At 42.2% G+C, this 12,206-nt stretch overlaps 1 protein-coding gene across 4 annotated transcripts in view; it reads right to left on the reverse strand.

Moving 5' to 3' along the window:
- The window catches only part of DNAJC6 (DnaJ heat shock protein family (Hsp40) member C6), a 564,838-nt gene that overhangs the window by 107,901 nt on the left and 444,731 nt on the right, over nucleotides 1-12,206 (reverse strand). For all 4 annotated transcript variants that reach the window (XM_069641979.1, XM_069641980.1, XM_069641978.1 and 1 more), the window contains one exon: nucleotides 6,358-6,504. In XM_069641979.1, the coding sequence (XP_069498080.1) occupies nucleotides 6,358-6,504 (147 nt within the window). The remainder of the gene's footprint in view (nucleotides 1-6,357; nucleotides 6,505-12,206) is intronic.

Consider the following 12,206-nt stretch of genomic DNA (forward strand, 5'->3'; position numbering starts at 1 on the left):
TGAGGTACAGATTCCAATATTAGAAAATGGTAAATTCAACACGAGTTGTGACAAAAAGGGAAAATCGGACAAAGTGACCCCTAGTGCTGATACAAATGATAACCTTCAGGAGATCATTGGGTCTGGCCCAAGATGCAAGCAGCACACAGACAGACGCGGCGGCTAGTCTCCCCACAGATAGGGCGTCTGTTATAATGTGGTGGCCTATGACGTGTTGAGGCAAATAGTAAAACACTAAACGTTCGAACTCTGACTACTGTGTTGGGATGTACAGACCTCCGTGACTACATTTAAAAAGAGTGTCTCTTCTGTAAAGGGGCCCAGTGTCCGAAACAATCCGTAAACTCTAGAACCTGAGGGTCAGATTTGCTAAACAGGCGAAGAACAGCTCTGACAGGAAGTATAAGAAAAAGGGTAAACATGACCCCCCCTTTAAGCAACATATTGCAACCATGCCCAGCACAACAGGAGTTAACCCCACGCAGAGCGGGTCACAATGCAATAGAGGCAGCATGAATTCAATGAAAAAGCACTGAAACAAATTAGGGAGCTGCATGTTTATTAGCAAAGAGTACCTCACGAGAGCACCCTTCTTCAGACCCAAGTGCGTTCAAGCCTTTTCCACTTCACAGTAACCAGGGTCGGACTGGGGCAAACAATTGTCTCGGGCAACAATGAAAAAGAGAGTCACAGTTGCAAATGACAATTCATTCCTTTTGTGACAGACTGTTTGAATAGTACCCAAGGGGGAGTTTTTTGATAAAACGTGATGCAAATTGTGCATTTTAACCAATATTTATTCAGCAACACTGGTCAAATCTACTAGCCGCATGGTGCAGTACCTTATCAAACTGGACCCCACTGGCCAAAAAAGTGGCCCACTTTGATCCAAAAAACTGGCCCACACCTGCATTTTGCGTTTTTGGTTCAGCCATGGGCCTAATGCCCTATAGGCCAGTCCGGAGTACAACACAAAGGATATGTGATTGGGCTAAAGCACCACTGTAAAAATAAACAGAATCTAGAAGATGTCAATGGAAATGGGAAAGAAAATGCAGACATAATTATGGCACATGGATCCATGCTGCTTGCACGAGAGACCTAAAATAGTATTGTGAGTCACTGTTTGACATTTAAAGAAATCGGTTATTCAAATCACTTTGACTAGTCTTCACAAATCCAGATATAGGTGTTAATAACACTTTGAGGCTAGGAATCCTGTGGCTCTTAAACAAATATCTCCTCATCTATCTCTGTCCCTTTACGATTTATAGCAACATGGCTTTACACTAAAGATATGAGCTATTCACATGGATATCAAAGCCAATTTATCTTCAAACATGGTGGTATAGCAAGCTGTAACTGTTAAAGGGAGAGTTCAGACCATGCAATTAGTAGCCACCATTCGTATTCTTACTGTTCATTAGCGTCTCTCAAAATGGATTTACTAATGTTGTCAAGATGCAGGCCATCCTTTTGATATCTGCCCATGATATCTTTCAAGGTACCTTCAAACTGGTGTGATATTTCTGATGAACTCAGTTCTCTACTTTCTTCCTGACTAAGCCTGGGTAAGGACATTCAGCTGAAACCCAAATAACCAGAATGTCAGTGTATTTGGGTATATTGGTTTGAAGTAAAGTTTGAGGGATTTGGGTCCAGCTTTTAACATTTCATGTTGGTGAAATGTTTCTGTAGATATTTGTTTGAGAGGTCAGACCTGTCCGTGCCAACAATCAAAGCAAACAAATTATAGCATTCTCCTAATGTAGATATATGATATGTGTTTTTTCTCCAGGTACAGAGCTCATACCATTGCAATTGTACCCGACTAAAGTCTATTCTTTAGGAATGTCAAGAGTGTACATCATGAATGCTTGACATGTGGCTGACTCCACCTCAGCCCTACTGGCCTTTCTGAAGTCATTCATCTGCACCCATGGGAACCCCCTATTATTAGATAAATAAACTCAGTAGTCCTCATGGAAGAAAACTCAAATGGATGAACCTTAATGCACTCCCAATGCATGACCGAATCTTCTCCAGCCCTAAAGGTTTATTAGATGCCCATGTCTGTTATACAGTCACTATTTTGTAATATTATAAACCTCAATGGCACACAGTGTGTTGACTGCTGAATGATGAAATGCAGTCCCATGCATGCCTGACATGTGACTGATTCTGCTGGGCTGGCATGTAATCTTACAATTCCACACTTCAACGTTACTAATTTGATCAATCTCAGAAGGATGAAAAGATGAGTTCTTCTTATCCAGATTCAAACCTGGGACCTGCAGGTTACACATAGGTATCTGCAGGAGGTGCATTCATCAGCTGAGATGCCTTACTGCAGAGTTCAATGTACTGTCCAATTTAGATAAAATGCATGGATGCACTGGACTCCATTTCCTATTGCTACCTCCCACCGAGCCTTACCCAAACCCTCCCTTTCTGAATCTTATTTTGTGTATGTTTGTTACCCTCCAATTAGCCCAAACAAACCTGTCTGTACTTCTCCCAAACTTCCATGAAGATTTAGAGCTCTTATAGCAGATTTAGGCAGATTTGGATTGGAAGACAAATATCCGAGAACCCGGAAATCGGCCCTAATCTCACTAATAGATTTGCGGAATACCACGGATCAAGTTAAAGAAAGCCTTATTCTGAAATGTAGCTATCATCCCACTCGGTATGGATGAAAATAACATATTAAATACTATGGATTGGAAGGGTAGATTTGGTGCATAATTTGCCACCTCTAACATTACACCTGGCAGTGCGAAATTAAGATTTTGGCTCCATGATTACCTGTGATTGAAAAAAAAATACCACCCAATCTGAGAGACTGAACATTCTTGCCAATAAGAATGTGTGGTTAGTTCTGCCAAAAGACCAGAATATTTTGTGTGCCCTGATTGGCCAGCATGCCCAGCATTGTGAGCAATCAGGCAGCCAGAATTGTTTGACACTAATTGACAGGAATGTCAAACCTTCTGGCCAATCAGCGCTTTGCTTGGCTTATAGAGAAGTAATAAAGGCATGTTTTTCCATCCTTTTGATGATCCAACCTAAACAGGTGTCATGTTTAATGTACATTTTCCACAAGGAACATAGGCTGGCATAGCATATGAAATAAAATAGTGAAATAGCTCTATAGGTACTCCTCTAGCTCCCTTTATTACGATGCAGTGAATGTAGAGCCTTGAACATTTTCCATGAAGCATCCTATCTGAGAACACCACATTCCTGAATGAGAAGTTAAATCAATATTTTCCTTTAAGTATTCCGCGGTCTACGAAAGGGCGTTTGGTCCGTGTGCCAAAAAAAAAAGAAGAAGCGCACCTGAGAAATTACCTTTTCCTTTCAAGCAGCAACTCTTTCAGGATCTCAAGCTGTCATGCAACTGCTGGCTTTAGCACAGCACTGAACATATTCCTATTTCCAGCGTAACTGTCTCTACATTGGCTCCAAGAACAAAGAAGCGACAGAGAACAACACAGTCAGTGAGTTGGGGAGACCGATGCTACACCGGTCTGTGTTGAAGTCAAGGTTGCAAGCGGCAACATTGTAAAAAGAGCGCTGGAACAAAGATTGTTAAACACATGTGATAAAAGACGCGAGTGAAGCTAAATTGCTGCTGAATATTTGAACATTAAAAGGAAAGGTACTATACTGTTGACAGAGTGGTTCAGCACTGTGAATGTGCTCAGTCCAAGGTCTCTGTACAGTATCCGGACAAGAGAAACGAAAGTAGAAGATTGATGAAAAGTGTACATTTTGTGAAGTGTATTGAAGTGGTCCTGCAATGGTTTAATCAAAACCCATCGCACATTCGAAGGTCTTCAATTCTGGTATCAAAAGGGATCTGAGTTCGGACGAGGGGGATCCAAGGTCTGAGCCCGAATGAGGGAGACCAAGTTGTGAACATTGTAGCAACGAGGATCTGAGCCTGGCTGAGGGGGATCCATGGTTCGAGCCCAAACGGGGGAGACCAGTCTTGAATTTGTGAAAGTGAAAACCCTGACAAAACAAAGGCTTTTTGTGTTTTATTTGTTACATCATACCCTTTGCAAATAAGAGACTGTAATTGTGAGAGAGACTTTGATGGAAGGCCCTGATGCATATGTGTTGAATTGTCATCTCGTGGCCAAGAAGCCAGAGTGTGTGCAAAGCCTGCACGTGTCGCCTTGCCCTGTGCTTAAAACTTGAGCAAGGGAAGCCAATTGCTCACCTATCCTGCCATATCATTTCTTGAACACTTTTCTTTTGCATACATTGTTATCCCACACTATTTTGTATTTAAAAGTAAGGATTGAAAACAGGTTTATTAGTATAGGCCATTTTATTTTGACAGACTCCTCTAGGACTGTGTTATCATTTGATGGTCGTAGTTTGCTTCCATCTTTAGATTTAGGTTTAGACAGGCGTTCTACAAACCCACTGAAGTTCAATAAACACCCTTGAACTGTGATCACTCGTTTCTGTCTTCACTGTTTGATACCATGCCTTCCTTACACAAGGCAGTGTAGCAAAAGGAGGTGAAAATAACTGGAGGCAGGGATGGTGAAAGAGAGGTGGAATGGAGTTAGTAATAACTAGAGGCCAGAGTGGAGAAAAGGAGGTAGAGAGAAAGGAGTTGGTAACACATGGAGGGGCGAGTTGGGAAGAGGAATTAGTGGTATTAAACAAGGAGCTGGGTATAGAAGGGAGGTGGGAGCAAAGGACCTGGCAAGATATGAGGATTATCAGGAGGATTTGACAGAGAGGAAGATCTCGAAGTAGGACCTAGGAACAATGGAAGGGTAAACAAGGCTAGGTGCAGGAGGAGCTAGAGGAGATACCAACAAAATAGGGATGTTTGAATAAGGTGGTGAACATCAGGAACAGGAGGATGTATGGACAGGTGGACCCAGGAGTGATGCAGAATCACTGACACTAGATGGAGAATGTGAGCAGGAAAGACAAAGGGAAGAGAAGAGAAGAGAAGAGAAGAGAAGAGAAGAGAAGAGAAGAGAAGAGAAGAGAAGAGAAGAGAAGAGAAGGTCGAGCCAACCAAGACCAAATGGAAGAAGGGGAAATGAGACGGAGCCAATAAGTTTACTGTAAGTTCAGAAAGGCAAAGAAGGGCATCAAGCCAAGGGTATGCACTGCAACCCTGAGGCACATCTTTAGTTCTTCCTGCCTGTGATGACCAACGCCTTCACCCTCAAGGTGGTTTGTTGCCAGAGAAAGTCTAGGGGTACAAGACCACAGAACGTCTGCATCCAGAATAGCGTAAAGGAAAAGGGTCGGGATCCCTACAAACCTTTAATGCCTAAGGAGAGGAGAGAAGGTAACCTCAAATGGACTTGGAGGCTCAAACATTGACTCCAGAGGCCCAAAGTTATAGTTATAAGCATCCAACAAGAGAGACATTGTGTTGGGGTAGAGACCATCCGGATTATCATTATTATTATAGGTGGGAGGATTCCAATTTTCACTTTTCGTTGTCCGCTACCTGTACATAGTCCCCAAATAAATAGTGGAGCTTATCTTCTGTGGTCTTGGTGTGCTTCGGGACCCCAGGTGTCCTACAGTACAGCTACTATAACATTAGGTACATTATTTCTCTGCCTTGGGAAGAGCCTTCTAAACTGGCCGAGATCACTTTTCTATAAGATATGGGATTTCCTGTTTTTATGGAAGTCAAGCTTTTGCTAAAAGTGATCACTCTGAAGAAAAATGGATGTGTGCTTCCTTCATCAACTGAGAGATCTGTGATTAAGGAAAGAAAATGTCCTAAAAGAATGTGTTTGCAACCATATAGGAACTAAAGTAACAGAAATACTGTGTTCTGTGCTAATGGTCAACAATATGAAAACATTACATGGTTTTGTTTAAGAGTTTCATGAAAAAGACAGTAGAGGAGGCTGACACAAGGGCAAAGGGAAAATTCAGTGTTTTTTGCAAACCTTTGCTCCCATTTTCCTTTCAACACAAAGACCATGGTCTGGCTGCCACCCTGCGCAGGGTCACAATTCGCCTCTAACCCGAAAATGCTGGGCACTTTAAAATCACTATGGTGGATATGTGTGCACTATAAAAGAATAATAACTTAATAACATGTATTGAAAACACTGATTTTATTATGCATTGTTACATGATATGTGGCACGAGCAGAATTAAACTTGATTTTAGAAGTGGGATTATATCTTAATATACATTGACTGGAAAAAGGATTGTCTCATCAGTTTTATTTAGCAACCAACATATTCTTAGGAATCCTACTTAAATACAAGTTATAATTATCAAATGTCAATAGCTCAGTGACTACCACTAGTTTACATTTAACACACACAGGCACTCTGTTTATCTTACCCATGTTGAAAGGATCGCTGTGCATTGTGGGTGAAGGACTTCTTGCTCCATGAAGAAACGCATCACTGGTGCTATTGGGTGTACCAAGGAAGGAACCCAACAGATCTGGGGCAGACTTTTTAGGACTTGTTCCAAACGGGTCAAACACTGTCCATAAAAGATAATGGATATATTAGTTTCTCTCTATGACATACTCTACCTTCAAAATTAGAAGCGTCCACAAACCCTGTAAAGGTGTGTGCTTCTAAAGCATAAGCATTCTGTACCACTTTCAGCTCTTAATTATAAGAATATTCTTTTCTTTAATAATAGAGTGCAGAAGAATTAAAATATGTACTAATAAAAAGACATTTTGAGAAGGTATATTTTTAAGGTAGATGTTCATTCCCTATGAAATTTCATCCCGGTCAGGCCTTTTATCTGTGCAAAGACAATCAAATTACATTTTGATCATTTTCCTGAATGTGCAAAAGGAATATGATAATAGAATGAAAATCCAGTTCAGCTATGCAGTCTGAAAAAGTGGCAGTAGTGGTCTGTATTTCTGTGTTCTGTATCTCGCATTGAAGGGAGAAAAAGTACTAGATCCAGTGGAACGCATCAGTATTTGAGACTTTCTTTTAGGGATTATCCGCATAGCATTTATTGAAGCCAAACTTGCTGCCATACAAATCTTAGGGCGGCATTATCCGATGATTACAGCTTTCACGACCTGGCTGGGGGGTGGACATGGGGTTTAACAGCTCACCAGCCCAAGCTTTGGTAGGCCCGAGCAAAGCGAGGGGCTCTGCTCGGGCTGTAGGCCTTTAAACCCCATGTCCACCCACCAGCTGGGGCGTGAATGTTATTTGCACCTCAGGATTTACCCTGTGCGAGCCCATCTCCCGTTGGAGAAAAAAAAAATGGCTGCCATTGAATTGGAAAAAGGTCCCTTTTCGGATGACAGCAGTCATGATAAACATGTTCCAAAATGGCCATCGTCCTCTGAACATTTCGATGGTAGGGGCCAGATGGGAGGAGAATCGGGGACCGGAGTGCAAGGCTCTGGCCTCGAGGTATGTTGGGGTGGGGGTACGGGGAACTGGGGTTTTCCAATGTGGAGAGCCTCCCTGTTGCCTCACCAAATCAGAAGAAAAAAAAAGCGCCTCATGGGGAATGGCCCCGGGTGGCTGTAACAGCGGGCAGGAATTGTTTATTCTCACCCGCTGTTCCAGCCACCTGATTGGCTAAACTCCCTTCCCTGGGTGCAGATCCCCTTTACTCATAAAGGAGTGGAGATTTGGATTCAGTTTAGATTGCTGCTTATTGGTTGACCCAGGCTTGTGTATTCACTAATGACTTCTACTGGTCACCCCCCTGCCCCCCAAGTCTTTTTTAGGGTGAAAAATGAAGGTAATGGTATTTCACTTCATTCAGGCCAGGCAGGTTCTTTTGTGATGATTGCTGTTGACAGAAGTTACCTTTATTGCTGTGGTAATCTAAGGGAATGCCCCGAATTACAGGTTTACCAGCATCGTGTCGGCAAAAGAGGTGGATTTATTGAACTACCATCAGCATTATTACGGTAAATATCTACACATCAGGGAAATTATATTTGTAATAATTTCTATTCTCATCTTGACAATGGAAATGGTTCATGTACAGTAGTGGATCCTACCAGTAATATACATTTTTGAATGCACAACAGACAGTCCTGGATTACCAAATAGGTAAAGTAGGCACCGGCCTAGGGGCTCCAGTCCTTTTAGGGGCCCTGTGAAAATAGATCAAAATAATATTGATTTGATCTTGAAAGAAAATTTCAATCAAGCTTTCTTAAATTGTTTCCTAAAAGATAGAACAAAATCCATGAACTCAAAGATACGAAAACTTCACATTAAAGACTCTATAGAGAAAGTATTATATTAATCTAATGTACTCATTAACAATTTAAAAGTACATAACCCAGAGACATCAGATTCACATAACTGTTTGTCTCTTAAAAGCTTATCTTCTGCCAGCTGTCAGTTTGTAAAAAAATCTGGTGCAAACTATGTACGTGTAATGTACGGTAGTGATCTCCATCTAGTGGGCAATGTGCACACTACTTAGCTCAATGGTATCCCACCAGAACATGCGCATGTGAAACCTCCAGAAACAAAGCTTTCTATGAATTAGTCTGTTGCGAGTTCCCGCCGACTCCAGACCCTAGTAGAATATTCATGAGGAGAAGTTTCGAGAACACAGACGATTATTTATACCCGACGTCTGCTTAACTAAGTAAGTACGCTTTTCTGAGTTAGAATTAAGTTTGATTAACTTCACCATCTACCGTAAATTAACAAATCTCTATTGTTCAGGCCCCTTTACTCATTTTCGGCTGAGACTTAAGAATTCTTTCATTTTCTTGACCAAAGCCTAAATATTGTTTGTCGTCGCTCTTTTGTAGACCCATTTTAGTGTAACCACTGCACCGGTAACAAGACCCTTTCCGTTCAAAAAGAGCTTACGTCTTGCGTAATAGCATTTAATTGGGCTTTAAGAGCATTTGGAGTTCTATCTAACATGGTGGAATCGTCCGCATACAGTAAGATGAATAATATTAGTGTCTTGGGCAGACTTCCAACTAGGGAAAGCAGTGTTGGGGTGAGATATTACTATTCCAGTCTCTGTGTAGTGAGGAATGGTTGGCTCAACATTCTTCTTTTGCTGACTCTGTCTTCTGTTGTTTTGTTGGTATAAAGTCTACAGTAACAATGTATTCGTGTTCATGCTTTTTATTTTTTGGCATCTCTCCTGTAGTTGTTGAAAATAGGGCCAGAAGAAAGGGTACATCAAAACCCCCCAGCAGTGTGCTCAGATATTTTCTTCTTGAGTTAATTATTCAACAATGTTTGGTTAGATTTTCATATTTATGCTTAATCAGCCCCGCAACTGTGAGATCCACCGCACGTTTTGCTGGACTAGTGGATTATTTTTCCTGAGTAAGTAGGACCTTTTTCTCCACTCACCCTTTCTTTTAATCTTTTTATGTGTGCCCTTTTTATGACTCTCCATTCTTTATTTTTGGAATGAGACCCTATAACTTTTTGGGCATTTGAAATTTATTATTGCAGCACAGAGCACTTTCTGTGCAGTGTTGCTCGGGGTCCCTTGGGCATCGCGTTTTATTTTATTTTGAGTTTCTTGTATGAACTAAAGGTAAAAGGATACTTTTTATCCTTTCTACAAACTCCCCATTGTGAGATCAGCACACCGCACCTTATGTGGACTGATGAGAGAATACATAGGGCCTCATCACAAGTTTGGCGGTAACCCTTAAATCCGGTGGTAGCGCTGTTACCGCCGGATTTAAGGGTCAGTCAAATCAGAGCTTCGGTGGATTTCTCCCCAGCTCTGAGCTGGGGGGAAATCCGCTGAAAATTTGCGCTCATACTGCCGGCGGGAAATCCGCCGGCGGTATGAACGCGAAATTTCCCCATTGAGCCCAATGGGGAATGGGGCATTCCCGAATGGGCTCAATGGGGAATGGGGATTTCCAAATCTGCCAAACCTGTGATCTGGCGCTAATAACGATGGTGTGTTTGGCAGTAGGGCAGATAGCGCCAGCGCTATTAGCGCCAGCGTTACCGCCCAACTCGTGATGAGGCCTATAGTATTCCCTTTCTCACTGATCCTGTAACATTTCTGTTAAGTTGACAAGCTTACAATTATGACTGGTGGCAGTCGAAGTGTTCTCCCAACCTTTGTGTGATTTTTATTCGCAGACTGCTAGGGTCACCATTCACCTAAAATGGTGGTTGTATGCGTGTTTCGCCATTTTTAGTGTGCTTGTCCTTTCTTGGTCCTTCTTCTGCTGTCCTGGGAGGGGGAGGTCCTTGTTTGATTTTTGTCATCTGTAGGAAACCTTTGTGAAGCCCGCAGAGGCTCCAGAGTGAGGAATGAGGGAGAAGTCTAAAACTCCTTAGCCCTTTTTCCTCTGGCATAACTGCTTGGAACAAGTCCTAACTGGGCGACTGGCCATCTTCAAAGGACAGCCAACCCCCAAAGTTTAAATGTAGCATGTGTTCTGATTGGCTGGGTTCCTGGATAAATGGCCTGTATCTGGAAGCTGATGATAAGCCAAACACTGGAGCTGAATCTAATGAGGAAGAAGAAGAGAAGACAGCTGTGGCTGATTCCAGTGGCCAGAGATGCCTGCTGTGTAACCGCTGCCTGTGCTGACCCCTTCTTCCATGCAACAGAGGAGTCACAAAGACAATGATTCCGACCTTTGGACTGGGGGGACCAATCAGTATTAAGAAGACCTGTATTACGAGCCATTGCATGATGAGCTGTGACATTTTTGGGCTGCAAACCGTCAATTCCCTGGGACCTTGAGGCTGAGTGCTGTGCAACGTCTTTCTCTAAACAAACCTTGCTGAAACTTCAGTGGAATCCTGCTGAACCTCCAGAAGTAAGATTCCACTCTTTGTAGTCCCCCTCACCAAAGTGCTGGACTGAGCAAGCAAGGCAAATCCGTTCAGCAAAGACCGTTCTTCATTTGGTTTCTTGTAGTTCGGAGTTCACCCATACCATTCGGCCAGGCCTAATGCTGGAACGCATCTAGGGAGCTTTCTACGAAGTCTCTGACCACTTCTACTAACTCTAAAGTCTGTACTTACTTGTCTGATGAGAAATACTCTGGGACACAGACTTTCTTACAGTTTGTGCCTAATCCTGACCTGCCTACTGTTGACCACTGGACCACCAGTGCCTCCCTTTTGCTTCTGAGAACACTCATGCACTAGAATAAGGAAGGAATTCTAAAGTATAAGGCCTCTGTAAAGGAAATATAACAAGTGTTGCAAAGTACTTACTTGCTACGTGTTACCGTGGTAACTGTATATTCCTAAAACAGAATGGGTTACCACTTGTTACAAAGGTCTTACTTACCCTTTGAATTGCTTACTGCCATTCTAAAAAGCATACAAAGTTATTTAATTACTTTTGATTTCTGTTCCACTCTTCTAAAAAGTAATGTTGGTTTGCCTACATATTCCTGAAACAGAATAAGTGTAAGTTTTTACTACCAATAGGGGTTTACTCATCTTGAATTACATTCTGCCATTCTAAATGTGTAATACTGAGTTCGTACTTATCTTTCAAGTGCATGCTGCCCTTCTGAAAAGTAATTCATAAGTTACTGCTTAAATGTGAATTGTGTTCTATGAGGAGCCCATGGTATCAAAAGCAAGACAGACACAAAAGATACGTTTGGAAAACCTTTACTGTTCTGAAAAAGGGGTTTGAAGAATGCCTATCTTGTCCTACATCTAAGATGGGAACACTCTCGACCATCAAACAATAAATAACACACTCCTAGTGGAGTCTGTCAAAACAAAATGGCCTATGCTAACAAAACCTATTACCAGCCTTTGCTCTAATGTAACAAATATGTGTGGAGAAAATGTATGCAAAGGAAAATCAGTGTTAGAATATAAAGAATCAATGTGGCTGAGTCAGCTCTCCTACCCACGTTAGACAACACGGAGCAAGGTGGTCCCTGTCGACAGGATGTCACACTCTGGCTCAGGTTCTCAAAATAAATGCAGTTCAAAACGTTGTTCGAGGCCCACCTGGCCTTCCATGTTAAAGTCTCTTGTTCCAGCTTTCAAAACACAGTTCAACAAAAAATTCACGTAGGTCTCCCTCGATCGGGCTCAGACCTCTCAAAGCACAGCACTTGCATGGTTCCCTTCCTCAAGCTTAATTCACATACTTTAGGGGTTCCCTGTCCCTAACCTATCAGACTTCCAGTCTCCCTCGATCGGGCTCGGACCTCTCAGAGAATAGTTCAATAGAAAGTTCACGTAGGTCTCCCTAGACCG

This window comes from Ambystoma mexicanum, chromosome 1q, assembly GCF_040938575.1.
Source record: "Ambystoma mexicanum isolate Mex_15411 chromosome 1q, UKY_AmexF1_1, whole genome shotgun sequence".
Lineage (NCBI taxonomy): Eukaryota > Metazoa > Chordata > Amphibia > Caudata > Ambystomatidae > Ambystoma > Ambystoma mexicanum.